General features: G+C 44.6%; 1 protein-coding gene across 6 annotated transcripts in view; it reads left to right on the top strand.

Moving 5' to 3' along the window:
• SCAP (SREBF chaperone) overlaps window positions 1–20,447 on the top strand; it is a 258,977-nt gene that overhangs the window by 70,832 nt on the left and 167,698 nt on the right. For 4 of the 6 annotated variants that reach the window (XM_033931922.1, XM_033931923.1, XM_033931927.1 and 1 more), the window contains one exon: window positions 17,435–17,653. In XM_033931922.1, the coding sequence (XP_033787813.1) occupies window positions 17,532–17,653 (122 nt within the window). In that variant the 5' untranslated portion in view covers window positions 17,435–17,531. Of the gene's footprint in view, window positions 1–8,386; window positions 8,548–15,981; window positions 16,119–17,434; window positions 17,654–20,447 lie in introns of those variants that run through there. The other 2 variants (XM_033931925.1, XM_033931924.1) reach the window with 2 other exon arrangements.

The following is a 20,447-nucleotide window of genomic DNA, read 5'->3' as shown; positions in this document are numbered from 1 at the left end:
CACCCTCCCAGCCATTGAAGCCCTCCCCTGCCCATCCTCCACCAAACGGCCATACACAGACACAGACCGTGCAAGTCTGCCCAGTAACTGGCCTTAGTTCAATATTTAATATTATTTTCTGATTCTAAATCTTCTGTGTTCATCCCACGCTTCTTTGAACTCAGTCACAGTTTTACTCTCCACCACCTCTCTCGGGAGCGCATTCCAGGCATCCACCACCCTCTCCGTAAAATAGAATTTCCTAACATTGCCCCTGAATCTACCACCCCTCAATCTCAAATTATGTCCTCTGGTTTTACCATTTTCCTTTCTCTGGAAAAGATTTTGTTCTACGTTAATACCCTTTAAGTATTTGAACGTCTGAATCATATCTCCCCTGTCTCTCCTTTCCTCTAGGGTATATTCTCAAAACTTACCGTGCCCTTAATGATGGTCGATGGAAGACTTCAGAGAGTGGTGGTCAACGGCACCCTCTCTGAGACATCGGAGGTGACTAGCGGAGTGCCGCAGGGATCAGTCCTGGGACCATCCCTTTTCAACATATTCATAGGGGACTTGACCCGGGGGCTTCAGGGTAAAGTAACACTGTTCGCTGACGACGCCAAACTGTGTAATATAGTAAGTGAAAGCAATCTCAAGGATAGTATGACGCAAGATCTGATCACGTTGGAAAACTGGTCCTCGACATGGCAGCTGGGCTTCAACGCTAAGAAGTGTAAGGTCATGCATCTTGGCAGTAGAAATCCATGCAGAACATACACCTTGAATGGAGAAGCACTAGCTAGGACTTCAGAAGAACGGGACTTGGGAGTTATCATCAGTGCAGACATGAAGGCTGCCAAATAAGTAGAGAAGGCCTCATCCAAGGCAAGGCAAATGATGGGATGTATCAAGAGAAGCTTCGTCAGCCGCAAACCTGAAGTCATCATGCCACTTTACAGATCCTTGGTGAGACCTCATCTGGAATACTGTGTGCAATTCTCGAGGCCGCATTACCGTAAAGATGTGCTTCGAGCCGAGTCGGTCCAGCGGATGGCCACTAGAATGGTCTACGGACTCAAGGGTCTCTCATACGAAGAAAGACTGGGCAAATTGCATCTCTATACTCTAGAGGAGCGCAGGGAAAGGGGTGACATGATTGAGACATTTAAATACGTCACAGGTCGTGTCGAGATGGAAAACGACATATTATCCCAGGACAAGCAGGCAGGTATTCTCACTAGTGGGTGATGTCATCAGACAGAGCCCCGGTACGGACGTCTCACAAGCACGTGTTGCTTGTAGAAACTTAAAGTTTCTAGATGCCCGCACCGCGCATGCGCCGGTGCCTTCCCGCCCGGAGGTCCGGGCGTGTCTCCTCAGTTCTTTTCTTTCCGCGGAGCTGAGAAGTTCAACTTCATCATGCGCTAGCTGAATTCAGTTAAATTTGCCTTCCTTGTCCGCGTTTTCGCTTTCTTTTAATTACAGTTAACAGTACTTTTCTTTTTCAGTTTAAAAAAAAAAAAAAAAAAAGATTATTTCCTCCGGCGGGTCGAATGGGCCGGCCACGTGGCTCAGGCCCACTGGCTTCGACCTCGCGGCGGAGATTTTCCGGCCTATGTCCCGGCCAATCACCGGATTTAAAAAGTGCAGCAAGTGCCAACGCGCGATTTCACTCACGGACCCTCACCGGCGCTGTTTGCAGTGTTTGGGCCCTGACCACATTCCGAAATCGTGCAGGCCTTGCTCTACCCTTACGGCACGCTCATTCAAACGGCGTTGCCTATTGTGGGAATCGATGTTCAAGATGGACGCAGCTAAGGATCCCTCAGCCTCCACTTCATCGGATACCTCCCCGGTTCGGGCGAAACCGGTATCGACCCCTCCTGCATCGAGTGTGGTGAAACCGGCATCGTTCATCCCGACACCATCCACGAGCTCGACGTCGGTGCCTGCCCCGGTCTCCTCGGTTCAGGTACCTCTTCCTTCCACAGTGCCACCAGTGGTCATCAAAGTGCCGAAAGCTACTAAGCAGAAGCACTCGACCTCGAAGGAGCGCGATGACCGTGCAGGAGGACCCCCTTTCGGTGCGGATCCCTCCTTATCGGCTTCGCTACGGTCCATGCTGGAAGCTCAATTCGTTGAGCTCATGCAGACCATCGGACCCGGGCTCATCGCTGCCATACAGGGTGACCTCCCGGTACCGGTCCAAAGGGGCGGTCCGCCCCCTCCCCCTCCTCCACGCCGTTCGACCTTGAAAACCGACGAGGACGAACGGGGGAGGGCGGCGATGCCCATGCGGCAAGCCTCGCTTACCGATATGCCGCCATTAGAGCCCATTACGCCTCCGCGCCAACATGGGACCAGACCTCCGATCGATACTCAAAGCCCTGGGCATAGTCAGGAAGAGTTCTTCCGTACTCCTTACCAGACTTGGGTAGCATCGCAAGAATCCGCATCGCAACCCCAGTTGCGATCCACCGCTTCCAGCCCTATCCACCACTTGGGGGCCTCGGGAGACCATGCGATGCACAGACGATCCCGATTCCCGTCCCGCCACCGAGACGGGCACCGATCAAGACACTCATCCTGGCACTCTTCACGCCATTCGGAGGTGTCACCGCAGAAAAAACTGCAACGTATGGGATACTCCTCATCAGAGGTGTCCCCTCCGGAGGGACCGGAGTATGAGGAGACACCCGTACCCGATTCTCCTTGCCACTCCCCGATGTCCATGGACCCGGAGGCCTCTTCCTCCTCCAGCCCGTCCCACAGACCGATGCTGGCGGATCAATTGTCTTTCTCATCATTCCTCCGACAAATGGCGGATGATCTGGATGTGACCCTTGACACGGGCTCCCGATACTCCAAAGAGTATCTGGACACCATGCATTTACCTAACCCTCCAACGGAGTCGCTTCGGCTCCCCCTGCATAAATTGCTGGATCAGACCTTCATGCAGTGTTTCGAAACACCGTACTCCATACCGGCGATTCCCAGCAAACTCGATGCTCGATACCGCATCGTGCACCATAAAGGGTTTGAGGGCCCTCAACTCTCCCACCAATCCCTACTGGTCGAGTCCTCTCTTAAACGCTTTCATCCCTCTCAGGTCTACGCCTCTGTACCGCCGGGCCGAGAGGGGAGAACGATGGACAAATTTGGTAGAAAATTCTATCAAAACTCCATGATGGTGTCACGGGTGCTGAACTACAATTTCTTTTTCTCTTCCTATCTGGAGTTCTTCTTGCCGGTGCTCCGCAAGTTCACTCCGTTCATAGACACCCAAGCTCGATTCGAGTTCGAGGAAGTGGTAGCCTCCCTCTCCCAATTACGCCTCCAGCTGATGCAATCCTCCTTCGATGCATTCGAACTCTCGGCACGTGCTGCCGCAAGCGCGGTAGCCATGCGTCGCCTGGCATGGCTCCGTACAATCGATATGGATCCCAACCTCCAGGACAGACTCGCCAACGTACCATGTGCGGGAGCTGACCTGTTCGATGAGTCTATCGAAACTGTTACCAAGAAGCTGTCGGATCACGAAAAATCTTTTCAATCCATCCTGCGGCCCAAACCCAAACCTCAACAGTCTCGACCTTCCAGGCCACCCCTGATTTACCAGCGGCATTACATGCCCAGACAAACGCCTGCTGCGAGACAACCTGCGAAGAGACAACCTCCCCAGAAGTCTCAGCAAAAACCTCAGCCACCGGCTGCACCTAAGGCTCCCCAGCCCTTTTGACTCCCCCCCCTGGGAGCATAACCGACACCGTTCTGCACTCAGCCTCTCCCATAGGGGGCCGCCTCCATCTTTTTTACCATCGATGGGAGGCCATAACCACGGACCTATGGGTCCTTACCATCATAAGAGAAGGATACTCTCTTCAATTCCATCGGGTCCCCCCGGACCATCCTCCAAGAGAGTATCCTTCAAGCTCGACACAGACCGCCCTTCTTCTTCAGGAAGTCCAAACCTTACTTCAGCTTCGGGCTGTCGAGCCGGTCCCGTCAGACCAATTGAACCGAGGGTTTTACTCCCGGTACTTCCTCGTCCCGAAGAAAACGGGCGACCTACGACCCATTTTAGACCTTCGGGCCCTCAACAAGTTTCTGGTCAAAGAGAAGTTTCGCATGTTGACTTTGGCTTCTCTATACCCCCTCCTCGAGCAGAACGACTGGTTATGCTCCCTGGATCTCAAGGAGGCCTACACTCACATCCCCATTCACCCGGCCTCCCGAAAGTTCCTCAGATTTCGGGTGGGAAATCTGCACCTACAGTATCGAGTGCTACCATTCGGCCTCTCTTCGTCCCCCAGAGTCTTCACAAAGTGCCTGGTGGTAGTGGCCGCGGCACTCCGAGACAGGGGTCTACAGGTGTTCCCATACCTCGACGACTGGCTCATCAAGGCCACGTCAGCCCCAGAGGTCACTTCGGCGGCCTTGGCTACAACCTACTTCCTCCAGAATTTGGGCTTCGAGATCAACTTTTCCAAGTCTCATCTACAACCCACCCAGTCCCTCCCCTTCATCGGAGCGGTCCTGGACACCACTCGACTCCGAGCATTCCTGCCTCTGCAACGCATGGAGTCTCTTCTTCATCTCTGCCAGTCGGTGTCTACTCGCCAAACCCTACCGGCGAGACAACTGATGGTGCTCCTGGGCCATATGGCCTCCACAGTACATGTGACACCCTTTGCCAGACTCCATCTCAGGATCCCTCAGTGGACCCTGGCATCACAGTGGAATCAGACGTCCGATCCACTATCCAAACACATCTTAGTCACACCTGCTCTTCGGCAGTCTCTACTTTGGTGGATGACCTCTTCGAATCTATCCAGAGGTTTGCCGTTGCACTCTCCCCCCCATCAGAAAGTTCTCACAACCGATTCGTCGAATTATGCATGGGGGGCCCACCTGGATGGTCTCCGCACCCAAGGATTCTGGACCAGTGCGGAAAGACTACACCAAATCAATCTACTGGAGCTCAGAGCCATCTTCAATGCGCTCCAAGCTTTCCAACACCTACTTCACGACATGGTGATCCTCATTCGCACAGACAATCAGGCCGCCATGTATTATATCAACAAGCAAGGAGGCACGGGCTCGGCCCTCCTTTGCCAGGAAGCTCTACGAGTCTGGGACTGGGCGGTGCGCCACAACGCCTTCCTCAGAGCTGTCTACATTCAGGGGGAGAACAACGTCTTAGCAGACAAACTAAGTCGTCTACTACAACCGCACGAATGGACTCTCCATTCCAGCCCCCTTCACCAAATCTTCACACAGTGGGGGACGCCTCAGATAGACCTCTTTGCGGCTCCCCACAACTCCAAACTGCCTCAGTTTTGCTCCAGGATCTACACTCCTCATCGCCTCGAGGCAGATGCTTTTCTACTGAACTGGGGGAAACGATTTCTATATGCGTTCCCACCATTCCCGCTGATCCAGAAGACTCTGGTCAAGCTGAAACTCGAACGGGCCACCATGATTCTAATAGCTCCTCGGTGGCCCAGACAACCTTGGTTCTCCCTCCTGCTTCAACTCAGCAGCAGGGAACCAGTACCACTTCCAGTGTTTCCTTCACTACTTACTCAACATCAAGGATCACTGCTTCATCCCAACCTGCAGTCTCTCCACCTGACAGCTTGGTTCCTCTCAACGTAACCCCTCACCAATTCTCACAAGAAGTGAGGGAGGTCTTGGAGGCTTCCAGGAAGCCCGCCACTCGACAATGCTACTCCCAGAAATGGACTAGATTCTCCTCATGGTGTGTTTCTAAATCAAAGGAACCTCAGCGAGCTTCCTTATCTTCCGTGCTGGACTATCTCCTACACCTATCTCAATCTGGGCTCAAGTCTACATCCATACGAGTCCACCTGAGCGCTATTGCGGCTTTCCACCAGCCTCTACAAGGGAAACCCCTCTCGGCCCATCCGGTGGTCGCCAGATTTATGAAAGGACTCTTTCATGTTAACCCTCCTCTCAAACCACCCCCAGTAGTTTGGGATCTCAATGTAGTCCTTTCCCGTCTCATGAAACCCCCGTTTGAACCACTCAACAGGGCTCCACTTAAGTATCTCACCTGGAAAGTGCTTTTTCTTGTAGCCCTTACGTCTGCTCGCAGAGTCAGCGAACTCCAGGCATTGATGGCGGATCCACCATTCACAGTATTCCACCATGACAAGGTGGTCCTCCGCACTCACCCGAAATTCCTGCCTAAAGTGGTCTCCGAATTTCATCTCAACCAATCCATTGTACTTCCAGTATTCTTTCCTAAGCCCCATTCTCACCACGGAGAATCGGCCCTTCACACTCTGGACTGTAAACGTGCTTTGGCTTTCTACCTGGATCGTACCAAGCCACACAGAACCACTCCTCAACTTTTTGTCTCCTTTGATCCTAATAAGTTGGGAAGACCCGTATCAAAGCGCACCATCTCTAATTGGATGGCGGCTTGTATCTCTTTCTGCTATGCCCAGGCTGGATTATCACTTCCCTGTAAGGTCACAGCCCATAAGGTCAGAGCAATGGCAGCCTCAGTAGCATTCCTCAGATCAACACCAATTGAGGAGATTTGTAAGGCTGCCACTTGGTCCTCGGTTCACACTTTCACCTCACATTATTGTCTGGATACTTTCTCCAGACGGGATGGACAGTTTGGCCAAACAGTGTTGAAAAATTTATTCTCTTAAGTCGCCAACTCCCCCTCCATCCCACTGAGGTTAGCTTGGAGGTCACCCACTAGTGAGAATACCTGCCTGCTTGTCCTGGGATAAAGCAATGTTACTTACCGTAACAGTTGTTATCCAGGGACAGCAGGCAGCTATTCTCACGTCCCACCCACCTCCCCTGGGTTGGCTTCTCAGGCTAGCTACCTGAACTGAGGAGACACGCCCGGACCTCCGGGCGGGAAGGCACCGGCGCATGCGCGGTGCGGGCATCTAGAAACTTTAAGTTTCTACAAGCAACACGTGCTTGTGAGACGTCCGTACCGGGGCTCTGTCTGATGACATCACCCACTAGTGAGAATAGCTGCCTGCTGTCCCTGGATAACAACTGTTACGGTAAGTAACATTGCTTTCTTTCCCATGGGACCCTCGGTCACAAGGGGGCACCCGCTTAAACTCAGAGGAGGGAAATTTAGTGGTGACGCCAGGAAGTACTTCTTCACGGAAAGGGTGGTGGATCATTGGAACAAACTTCCGAGGCAGGTGATCAAGGCCGCCAGCGTGCTCGACTTTAAGAATAGAAGGGATATCCACGTGGGATCCCTATGAGGGTCGAGCTAAGGAACTAAGTCATCAGCACTCAGACTTAATGGGGTGGGTCAGTAGAGTGGGCAGACTTGATGGGCTGTGGCCCTTTTCTGCCGTCACCTTTCTATGTTTCTATGATAAACTGGTTCCAGCCGGTTTTGCCTTCATGTATTTTAGTGACTGATTATCAAAACAGCTCACCGCGGTCTTTTCCGAGTTTTCTAGAAATCTCCCTTTCTGCTATGCTAATGTAGTACAATGAGGTCATTAATATAAAAATGATAGTAAAATGGGCTCATTAGTATTCAGAGGAGCACTCCGGACAATTCTTTATCATTGCTGTGTGATTGCTTAAGCTTGGTACTGACTTTTTGTGACCAAAAGTCACCGACTGCACCGGAGGTGCCGATACTGTGAAAATCGCATCTCAGGCATGGGTTCTGGCTATGGCTCATGATAAAATTTACACAAAGGAAGTGGAATGAAACAAAAATTAACTTTGTTAATTCAGTTGCACTGATAGATCATAAATGGAAGAAGGCAGAACCTCAGACTGTATTGCTACGTGTCATAACAGCCAAAGGCTATTGACAAATGCAATATTATGGTTTCAATCATTGGTCTGCCTCCATCCTTTTCATGTGAATGCAATAATTTATTAAGTGCTATAATTGATATTTAAAAAAAAAATTTCAATAGATTTTATGATTTTGTATAAATAAAGTTATTGTGATTGTCAAAGTTAATAATAAGGTTGTAAGAAGTCATATAAAAAGTTCTGTGCAAAATGGCAATTCTGTGCAAGAATAGCAGTTTTATCATAAATGAATAAAGATTTAAAAGTTTATAATTGAAACTGACTCTGTTTGTAATATCAAAAAATTCATAAAACATAGAAACCACTTATCTTAGTGGCCCAATAACTGACATTAAAACAAAAATATAACAAGATTCACATGAATTATAGTAGGGTTTTGGGTGTTTTTTTGGGGGGGAGGGAGAACAAAAGCACGCTTCTTGAGTTGCATGTATTATAGGTGTGTCTCGTGTTTCTGGCTGTGGCTCATGATAAAATTTGACAAAAAAAAATTACAAAATTCAAAAGTCCGTGAATTACAGGCTTTTGTGAGCCACACATGTTTTGCTTGTTGCAGGTTTCCGGTTTAGAGAACATCTACCAGCTCCATGGGGAGAGCATCTTTAAACTTACCAGAGGCTTTCACTTTCTATGGACTTTCACAACAAAATTCAAATTTCTGACCAACTGACTTTCCCTCCAAAATTCAAATTGGTGGAGTGCCCTGTTCCCAATCAGGTTAGTGAACCCACTATGTCCAAAGTCACACTGCAGACTTCAGAGCATACCCTGAAGAAAGCCACAGCATGGTGGCTGAAACGTTGGTTTGTACTCGACAAAGACGCAGCGAGACCCAGAAACCTGCAACAAGCACAATGCCAGATACAGAAACCCTGAGAGAACACACATATTTTGTGCTAGAATAGGATGTTGATTTTTATCTTCGTGCTTTCCATATGCTGATGAGAAGATATGTGATGAGACCCAAAGATGATGATGACAGCATTGTTTTCCCCCAGCACATAAGCACATTTAAGCCTCTTTTCATGGCATATTCTGCACATGTGCCAATCGATATCACCAGCGAATCACCACATGTAAATTTAGTAACCCTTCATGATAATCCTTGAACCACATTTGTATCCGATTTAATTCTGCTGTCTATGGAGAACATTTATTCATAGATAAACAACTTGACTTTTTCTGCAATAAAACTGAATCTGAGCACGTCAATGATTAAACCCACGCAGGGCTTAATTTCTGGGAGAACAGCCTGGAATCCTTTATTTCAGACTGTAGATCCAGAGCCACAGGGTTGTCCTCTTCCTGTCACACTTTTCCAAGCATCGTGCAGGGAAGTTCAAGGGAGTAAGCCTGGAACATAGTAGATGGCGGCTGATCCTTAATCCAAATCCTCTTCTGAGGGCCAGATTTAAGATATCGGCACCCATATGTAAAACCAGACAGCAGAACCTAGAAAGCAGGGTAGGAAGGCGTGAGACCTCAAAGAATGGGACAGCCAGATCTCCTTGTAACATCACACTTGGATTACTGCAATCTACTTTTAACTGATTTCCCGCAGTACCACCTCTCCCCCCTGCAATCTGTGCAAAACTCTGCTGCACGACTCATCTTCTACCAACCTCGCTACACTCATGTCACCCCCACTCTTTAAATCACTTCATTGGCTCCCTATCCGCCATTGCATACAGTTCAAGCTCCTATTGTTGACCTACAAGTGTGTTCATTCTGCTGCCCCTCAATATCTCTCCTTATACACCTCCCAGAGAACTCCATTCCTCAGATAAGCTGCTCTTAGCTGTATCTTCTCTTCCATTGCCAATTCCAGACCGTTTCTTTCATCTAGCTGCTCCCTAAGCCTGGAATAAACTACCTTCATTTGTCCGTCACACCCCTTTCCTTACCTTGTTTAAAAGCAGATTGAAAACCCACCTTTTCGATATAGCCTTAAATCCATAACCCTACTCCCCACTGCCCACCAACCCAGCCAGCATATTAACCATTCCCCTTAACTGTAACCATGGCATCCTGTTTGTCTTGCCTGTTTAGATTGTAAGCTCCTTTGAGCAGGGGCTTTCTTCTTCATGACTGTACAGTGCTGTGTAATGCTCTAGAAATAATTAATAATAATAGTAAGGCCATGCTCATACCCATATTTAAACAGCACGTTCACATGGCTCTAAAGCAGGGGTGTCAAAGTCCCTCCTCAAGGGCTGCAATCCAGTCGGGTTTTCAGGATTTCCCCAATGAATATGCATGAGATCTATTTGCATGCACTGCTTCTGAGCTCCCCTCTTCCTCCACAGTTCCCTTTTGTCTACAAATTTAAGCCTTGATTCTTAACTCTGTGATCTGCAAATCTTGAAATATGCTATTCAATCTAATTTTAAATTTATCTGCTGCATACCAGGGCATCAATTTATTGTAACTCCTTGTATCAGGGAATCTGTCAGAAAGATATCGGGCGCTTACAGTTAGTACAAAACACAACCATCAAAGTGATTCCAAACTCTGGAAAATTCGAACATGTTACCCCTCTTTTAAAAAAAGCCCATTGGCTCCCAGTCCAATACAGGATAACTTATAAGATTGCCCTCTTAATATTCAAAACCCTCAAAACTAAAGAACCAGCATTCCTTGATAACAATCTTATTCCTTAAGATCCTCTGGACAGCATCTACTTTGGATTCCTTCTTTAAAAATAATAAATACCTGTAGAACAACAATATTCTCAGTGACCGCACCCACACTCTGGAACGTATTACTCACTTATCTTCGGACAGAGCAGAACTTAGATAAATTTAAAGGAGCTTTAAAAAGCTTCTTATTCATTGATGCCTTCGGCTAACTATGCTACTACTCTTTTCTTATTGAACCCCTTAGTCCTTTTGTTTTTTTCCCATATATGTTCTCTTTTCTGTATTTATTGTAGTTCTCCCCCCATCCTTTTGTTCTTTTTACATTTATTTTGTGTCTTGTTCATCTGAGTATATTTCATCTGTTCAATACTGTTGATTTAATTCTGTTTTTATTTCTGTTCTTACCCCTATTTTTTTGCTGTAATACGCTTAGTATTTTGATAAGCATTTAATCAAATTTACAATAAACTTATATACGAAAGGTTTGCCTTTTGTGGACGATACCAAGATTGGTAACAGAGTGGACACCCCGGAGGGAGTGGACAACATGACAAAGGATCTGCAAATGTTAGAAGAATGGTCTAATGTCTGGCAACTAAAATTCAGTGCAAAAAAGTGCAGAGTGTTGCATTTGTGGAGCAGGTATCCGAGGGAGATGTATGTTCTGAAGGCGAGAGGTTGATTTACACAGATGGGGAGAAGGACCTTGGGGTGATAGTGTTTGAGGATCTGAAGGTGTCAAGGCAGTGGCTGTAGCCAGGATGATGCTAGGCTGTACAGAGAGAGGCGTAACCAGGAGAAGAAAGGCGGTGTTGATACCTCTGTACAGGTTGTTGATGAAGCCCCACATGGAGTATTGTGTTCAGTTCTGGAGGCCATATCTGACCAATTGTATACGAAGACTTGAAGAGGAAAGCGACGAAAATGGTTTGCGCCAAAAGAAGTACGAGAAGAGACTAGAAGATCTCAACATGTATACTCTGAAGGAGAGGAGGGACGGGGGTAATATGATACAGACATTTAAATATTTGAAAGGTATTAATATGAGACCAAATCTTTTCCAGAGAAGGGAAACGCTCAACAACAGCGTTTTTGCTTCTTCAATACTTTCAGATGTATTTTACAGATTTTTGGCTGCTGATCATGAAAATTGCATTTAAAATTATGTGTCGCGTACCATTTTCATAAAAGACTAAATTTTTACAATTTATTGTTATACTATCAGGCTAATGCAATTGATACTTATCCTAATTCTTAATATAGGTCTATTGCTCACTTTATACCTTGCTGGTAATAGTGTGGGCATGTCCAGGCGTACATTCAGGGCAGGTTGCGTAGCTTCCATGGAAATAATGCAGTCTGGGCATGCTTGTACATGAGCTTGAAGGCTATATGAAAGCAGTTTGCATACAAGGATAATCTTCATTACATGTCTGTCAGTTCGGGTGTATTTTGATGTTTCAAGACATAATATTGTCTATGTAAGTAATTAGTAAGCCAGTTAATTAATTGCAATAGGATGATTTATGACAACAGCGTTGTCTCGCCGATGTCACAACAATTGTGCCACGTTCTGCTACATTTGTGGCGAGTACACGCTTAAGCCTCAAAGACGCACCACGACTCGACTTGTTAAGAAAGCATATGAGCTGTATCTCGGTTACAAGATTGATCAAGACAATGGGCTCCTCACATTTGTTGTGCAAGATGTGCCGTCAATCTTGGCTCTGAGGTACTCGGAAGTAACATAGCAGATAAAGACCTGAACAGTCCATCCAGTCTGCCCATAAGTGATACTCATTTAAAGTCAGTGTCATTTGCTATTCCAATGATATAGCGAGACCAGAAGACCACTTGACAGACTTCTGTCTGACAAATGTATCTGGTTTCTCTTGTAAAAATAAGAAATCAATTGAATACCCCAATCCACCTTCAGCTATGAAACCAGTGCCTCCTGATGACAGTCTGGTACCGAAGCCACCAGAGAAGTGGAGTGTAAATGAAACTGTCGAAGAACATCGATCCTGATTTTGAACCATGTACATCTGGAAAACCTCATCTTATAACACAGTCAGCGACTTAGGTTTGTCAAAAGCAGAATTATTGGGCTCAAGACTGCTGGAATGGTGTTTGCTCTCGCCAGATACGAAAATATCTGTCTTTTCAAGCTGCCAATTTTTTTTTTGCACAGGTTGAAAACCTCTGTATCTGCAGTGATATCGAAGGGTTGTTCACAGCTTTGGGTTGTACACATGACCTACAGGAGTGACATCTTTTTATTGATTTATCAGTGTTAAGCTTCGAGGATGTTTATTTACACAGTGGCAATGTCTACCCATCAAAATCTATTGGCTGTGCTGTACACATGGAAGAAACATATGAAAACATGGAACTGCTGTTAAAGCATATCCAGTATACAAAGTACAACTGGAACATCTGCGGTGATCTTAAAGTAGTAGCTCTGCTACTTGGAATGCAGCCTGGATATACCAAGTACTGTTGTTTTATTTGTGAATGAAACTGCCGTGCTAAGGAGTTGCATTTCATTCAAAAGAACTGGCCACTCTGTAAGAATTATTTGGTTTCAAAACAGAAAAATGTGGTACGTGAACTACTTGTTGACCCAACAAAGATATTTTTGCCGCCTCTTCACTTGAAATTTTTACTGATGAAAATTTTTGTAAAAGCAATGAACAAGGAAGGCAAAGGTTTTCTTTATCTAAGACATGTTTCCAAGAATAACTGATGCCAAGATTAAGGAAGGCATTTTTGTCGGTTCACAGATCAGACAAGTCATCAATGTCAAGAGATTTGAAGATCTGTTAGTCAGGCCAGAGAAAATCACCTGGAGCAAGCATTCAAGGATGTTGAGAATTTTCTTGGCAGTACAGAGCACCAATCTATATTCAACTGGTTGACAAACTTCTTGGAGCATATAAAACCATGAAGTGCAACATGTCACTGAAGATTCACTTTCTACATTTACACATGAACTTCTTCCCCACAAATCTTGGTGCAGCCAATGATGAACAAAAGGTTTCACCAGGACATTGCCATTATGGAAAAAGATATCGGGGCAACTGGAATCCATCAGTGCTGGCTGACTATTGTGGACACTGCAATTGTTGGACCCTGGACACTGAGACAAATGAAAATCAGCAGGAAAACACTTCTAGCTACAGTGAACTATCACAGCATATCAGAAACTTTGGGCATTAAAACGTGTTATTTAGTCAGTTAAAGATACCATTGTGTTTCTCAAAATTCTTATGTGATACTGTCAGGGGGGGGTCTATCATAATCACCAGTTTGTTTTAAGGAAGCAAAACTTTTGGAAAAATTTGTTGTCCAATGAAATTGAAAAATCTGGAGAACATAAATTGAGGTTGAGGGGTAATAGACTTAAGAGTAATGCTAGGAAATTATTTTTCACAGAGAGGGTGGTAAATGCCTGGAATGCCCTGCCGAGGGAGGTGGTGGAGAGGAAAACGGTGTTGGAATTCAAAAAAGCGTGGGATGAACTAATTAGAACTTGTATAAATGAGAAAACTTTCACAGTCCAAATCCAGCAAAGGAGATGGTTTGGATAGGCTGGAGTGAGCTTCAAAGGCAACTCCAGTAGTTGTAACCTAAGGACAATACCAGGTAGACTTCTAAGGTCAATGGCCCAGAAATAACAAAGAAAAAAGACATTTTCATTTAATCATGAAATTTTAGTGTATATGTTAACAGGACAGACTGGATGGACCATTGAGGTCTTTATCCACTATCATTTACTATATTACTATATTACATTATATTACGATATATAATACTTTGTAGAATGTAAAGAAATATGAAATAATGATTATGCTGACAAGTTCATGATAATAACTTTTAACTGTTATCAGGCTGGATAAAATTTTTTTTATTTATTAAAAAAAATTTATACCGCAAAATACCTAAGTGGTTTCATAATATACACAAAAATAGAACAATACAGTGATGCCTTGGAATCCGAAGTTAATCCGTTTCAGAACCCCGTTCGAGTTCCAAGACAATTTTTCCCATTGAAAATAATAGAAACTGGATTAATCCATTCCTGGTTCCCACAAACTCAAATTTTAACAGTAAATACACTGGATTTTAAGGTAAAATATTAACAAATATTCCAAAGCAGAGTTCAGATTCTGGGACAAAATTTACTACAAAAAAAGGTTTGGATTCCAAAACGTTCGAGTTCTGGGGCTTTCGGATTCCGAGGTACCACTGTACTTACGTAATCATCGAAGGCACCTCATTTTACATCCCCTTACAAAGGCCTGAACACTTAAATAACTCCATAAAATTACCAAATAATCACAAAGCCACTCTTCTCACCTCCCAATACCTCTATACTCTTCAAAATGTATTGCATTACATAAAAATGTTCACAAACTGTTGTGTCTTCAGCAATTTTTTTTTTTAAACCAGTTCTAGATGCACATAAACGCAAGGATCCTGGTAGAGCATTCCAGAGTTTTAAAGCCCCTGGAAGGGCTTTGGTAGATAGATGCCGTCCATGCCTTGATTATCTTTGTAATTAACTATCTAGACCTTGTACAATAAAGTCCTGGTTTCCCCCCCCAAAATCTTGAATTTCAATGCTATCATTGTAGTTCTACTGTATTATGTTCAGAGGCACTGTAGTTTGAGTTACATTTGGAGATGGTGGCTCCGACTCAGGAATTCCTATTTCTAGATTAGTGCCTCTTGAAGAGTTTTTATTCCTTTGTTGTTTCCTGTTTGTAGCCTTGTGAATGATCTGTAATTTTTGTGAGTTTTATAACTACAGACTCGCCCAGGTTTGCTTGTAAAGTGTGCAGCTGAAAACGCCTGCTACCGATGTCTCTGTTGCCCTTTGCCACGGGAAGCTCTGGTTTCTTCCCCTCTGGCATATCCCCTTGGGCGACCCCAGCCAGTCTGATTTTCAAGATCTTCACAATGAAATACTGTATATTTGCATGAACTGCCTTCATTGTATACAAATATATTCATTGTGGATATCTCAAAAACCAGACTGGCTTGGGGTTAAAACTGGTATTTCTTTCTGCAGTCAAAGGTAAAACTGTAAGCTTGCTATTACAGAGACTTTAAAACCATAGGATTTCATTTTGCTCCTCACTGGCAGCGCTTCAGGATTATCAGTAGTTGATCTAAGGAGTGCCTCTCTCATGTTTGGTGTTATCAGTAATGTCTTGTACGCTCCTGAGCGAAGTTTTGATGAATTTTGTTTCCCTGCAACATGCACAGACATTCATAATATACCTTTTAGCTGTACTACTTCTGTTATTTAGAAGTAACTACACTTAAGAGCTGATTTCCTGCGGACTTGTCAGTGCTTTAGCTGCTCTTCCTGTGTTCCTGAGAATCTGTGTCTGCCTCTGGTTGATTGTTCATTCTGCATGTACTGCCTTGGCCCCATGCTGCTACAGTTCTGAAGAGTAGGTGGATGCACTTGGCTTAGCGGGTAGGAGGAGGAGGAGCAGTGCACAGCATTCCCAGTATGTTCCGGAGGCTGCAGTTTTCTCCCGAACAGCATTGTAGATCTGCAGTTCCAAGGGAAATGCAAGGAAGAGACGATGCACCAGAATATATCACTAAAATAGAGGTGAACAGTGCTCTCCTTAGGTGAGGAAATACAAGAGACAGTCGCAGTAATCTTTTAACCCTATCGGTTTAAAATATTGGGGTGGTAGGATGGAGGCAGGAGGGAAATGTCTGCTGTATTGCAATTTACTTCTGGCATAGGACAGGTGGGAGGGGGGAGAGGGTCACCATTGTTTTCCCCAGTTTGAAAAGTGCACGTGAATATTGAAATGAAAACAAGGACAAGTGTGGTTTTCTAGTGACGAGGGGTTAGGCGGAGTGTAGGGGTCATTTTATGGAGTGGAAAAGTTGTCAGAAGTATATAGGATTGAAATACTTCTGCCTCCGTATTCGCGGTTTCAGCATTCGCGGTTTCGATTATTCACAGTTTTTAGTTTGCTGGTTCCTCCCCCCCCCCAATTACAGCAGCTTGCATAGAGAAATCGCTGATTCCCAGCACTTTGTTCACCGTGTTTTGCCTCTCCTTTAGGTACAGGCCAGGTCTCCCACCATGTTGTTCGCAGTTTCACTATATTCACGATGGTTTTTAATAGAAAACAGCGAATAACATATAAAAAAGTTATTCGCAGTTTTTCAGTATTTGCGGTTCTGTTAATCCCCTATCACAGCGAATACGGAGGGAGAAATGTATAGTGTTTTTAAACTTTTGTACAGGGTAGAAAGCAAATTGTACCATAAGGTGACGAGCTTCCAGTTCCAAAGTAATGTTTTCATAAATTTGATTTGCATCTCCTGCAATTTGAATAGTCTCTCCTTTCTCCTTGCTAATAATCACCGATTGTTAGTTGTAGATGATGTGTGAACTTTGCACTGGCAGAGAATGTTAGTGTCTCATTTTCTGACAACCACAAAGCTTTCAAAAGTGTGTACTGAGTAGTAGAGGAAAAGGTTTATGAGATTACTGTCAGGGTGGTTTCCTTTCCCCCAACCTCCCCCTCACCAGTAACTTTTTGTTTTGCTGTCCTATCCACACCAAATGATCAAAAACCATGAAGACTTTAGCAAATGTGTTGTGCCCCCCTTTCCACATTTCATATGTGTGCTTCCTGGAAAATAGGAAACGCTCATTTATGTTGGGGGTTTCAGAGCTATAATGCAGATTTTTGAATTCTATAAAGATTGGAATGCCTACCTCAGGCTTTTCATGCACACAAAGCCAGGTGTCTTTATAAAAACAGGCTGAATCTAGTTCCTATACACTGACAATAACCATAATGGACAGTCTCAGGAGGCATGAACTTGTGAGAATGGGGGAGGGTCAAAAGAAATTGCTTAGTCTTACCTCTTGGCTGTATTTCTGTTTTAAGTATGCTGATTATTGCTTTCTTTTCCTTCAGTTTTCTTGATGGTGCCCTGCAGAAGATATGGCCATTATGATATCTGCTTAACCAGAGAACACATTCCATGATGGCGGCCAGTTGACAGTAGCTGAGAATGACCCTGACTGAAAAGTTGCGCGTGAAGATTTCACAGGCATTCTATAACCATGGGTTGCTGTGTGCATCTTATCCAATTCCCATCATCCTTTTCACAGCTCTTTGCATTCTTGCCTGCTGGTAAGTACAGAAAGATAATGTCTCAGTTTTTAAAATGGATATAATTCTGTGTTGGGAGGAAACCACTAGTGTCTGCCTGCTCCAGTCCTCTCAGAAACCTGCCCAATGGAACCATAAACTAGGAACTGGAATCAGAAAATAGGCCACAGCTGAAGCAGTACTAGTAAAGACTAGCCGTGGAGAATTGAAGCAAAATATTTAAAAGATTCTGTCATTCATTCATTCAATTTTCTATAGTGTTCTCCCAGGGGAGCTCAGAACGGTTTACATGAATTTATTCAGGGTCACAAGGAGCAGCATGGTTTTGAACCCACAACCGCAGGGTGCTGAAGCTGTAGCTTTAACCACTGCGCCACTCTCTCCCAAGTTAGTCTTAAGAGTTGCTATAAGCAGTCTCTTGGTCATCAGAAACTCATTTTAACTGAGCCCCAGCCAATTCTAGAAGCCTAGGGTTATGTCCTCAAGGGCTGATTGGTTGGCTTTTTCCTTGGCTTTAGTCTGTTCCAGGTCATGTGCTCTATTTGGTAGGACTTCCATTTGGAACTCCTGAGCCAACCCAGGTACACCATTAGATCCATATACTTAACCACAAGTCTTATACAACATATTCAGTCACAGCAGTGGATTGTATAAGGTGAGGTGCACAAAAAGAGAGCGCATGGAGGAACTCTTGTGTGAAGAAAGCTGTCTGCCTATACATTATGTATGTCAACCTGTAACCCCTTCTGAGCTCATTGAGGAGGACGGGATATAAAATGAGCCAAATAAATAAGTGATGGTTCTTCAGCCTGGAGAGGAGATAGCTGAGAGGGGCTATGCAAGAGGTCTCTAAAATCATGATATGGGTGGAATGATTTTTGCTTTCACTGGGCATTAACTGCAGGTCTGAAGGATAAACGCCCTGCTCTCGAGCCAAGAATACCTGCTGGAAATAGCGCCCTTCAGAGACATCAAATACAAAAGCGTCAGGACAAGAATGTTCTTAGTGATGGTTCCAGTGTGGTGGAACACTACTACTACTACTATTATTTCTATAATGCTACCAAACGTACGCAGTGCTGTAGAATCACAAAGAAGACAGTCCCTGCTCAAAGGAGCTTACATTTTTTTTTTTTTTTTTTTTTAAATAATCTTTATTAATTTTTAGAACTTAAAACAAGTGCATCAAAAAGTAACAACATTTTAACTTGGATACAACACTTGTTACTCTGCAATAATCCAATTTATAAAGCTTATTCCCCCCTCCCTCCCATCCTTTTCATAACAAATATAAAACACATATACCATATAATAAAATCTTTCCTACCATTCCATAAAATTAATGAAGGACCTAAAACTACCCCCCCCCCAATCTTGCACTTGTACTATTAAGGGGAAAATTGTATCTATTCATTACAATAATTTGTTAAAGGCCCCCAAACATCCAGAAATGTATTAAAATTCCCTTTCAAGGAGCTTACATTCTAAGCAAGAAAGAATTGAGATGGAACCAGAAACAGTGAAGGCAACTCATGAAGAACAGCACCCCCAAAGGAAAAATAAGAAAGCTAAATCCAGAAAATTATTGCTGTTAGGGAATTCCATCATCAGAGGCATTAATCTTGGAGCAGAAGTCAAGGAGCCTAAAATAGTGAAGTGTCTCCCAGGATCCTCACCTATTAGGGAAGAAACTAAAGCTGCTGATGTTATCCACTTGGGAGCAAATGACCTAGACAACAATACCCAACTTGCGGCGCAGAAAGCTTTTTGAGAGCTGAGGGAGGGATTAAAGCCTTTTGTACTGATGTAGCTTTCTTGGAAGTACTGCCTAATATGAAAAAGGAGAGGAAAGAGTACTAAATACTGAGATCTCAATAGGTGGCTCAGAGCCTGGTGTCATCAAGAAGGCTTTAGGTACATAATAAGATGGGGAAATACATGGAAAAACAAGAGACTATATTGTAGTGATGGACTGTAGAGAATGACACGGTGACAAAATTCATCACCGTTCCCGTCCCCGCGGATTACCGCGGGAAACCATCTTCATGTCATTCTTTAAGGAGAGAGGGAAGAATCAGAGTATGGATGGCCACAACCACTGACCCGCAAGCTTTGCTTTGAAGAATGCTGGTGTAGAAGGACTGAGGTTGAAACAGACACTACAGAATGACAGTCTCTGGTATCCAGAGCAGATATTGTGATGTTACAATACCTCATTCCACCAGTGCCTAAGAGCCAATCACATCAGTGATGTCACAATGGCTTCATTATCCTTGGCTCACATAAGCACAGCCACTGACCCGCAAGCTTTGCTTTGAAGAATGCTGGTGTAGAAGGACCGAGGTTGAAATAGACACTAGAAAATGACATGGGATTATTTCCCGCGGTTATCCGCGGGGATGGGAACGGGAACGGTGATGAATTTTGTCACCGTGTCATTCTCTAATGGACTGCATCTTACTATGGCAAATAAAAGAATCCTTGTTGAGAAAGTCAGGCAATATGTTTCTAGGTGTTTAAACTAGAAGATGGGGTGGCATATGTATGCAGGACACTTACAGCGGCCTTCCCCAGCAAAAGACAGGTGGTGATAGCAGTAAAGATTAGCAGTGCAAATAACAATACAATGGTACTTTGGAATCCAAACGCCCCAGAACTCGAACAACTTGGAATCCAAACTATTTTTTTAAATTAAATTTTGCCCCGAAATCCGAATGCTGCTTTGAAATCCAAATGTATGGGAACTGCAAGTGTTGCTCAGCCCAAAGCTTACCCTCTGACGCAGCTTCCTGTTTCCACCTGGGCATTTTGTGTC

The sequence above is a fragment of the Geotrypetes seraphini genome, chromosome 2 (genome assembly GCF_902459505.1).
Source record: "Geotrypetes seraphini chromosome 2, aGeoSer1.1, whole genome shotgun sequence".
In the NCBI taxonomy this organism is placed as follows: domain Eukaryota; kingdom Metazoa; phylum Chordata; class Amphibia; order Gymnophiona; family Dermophiidae; genus Geotrypetes; species Geotrypetes seraphini.
Note: the sequence above shows the minus strand (reverse complement) of the source record. Positions and strands in the feature narration are given on the sequence as shown.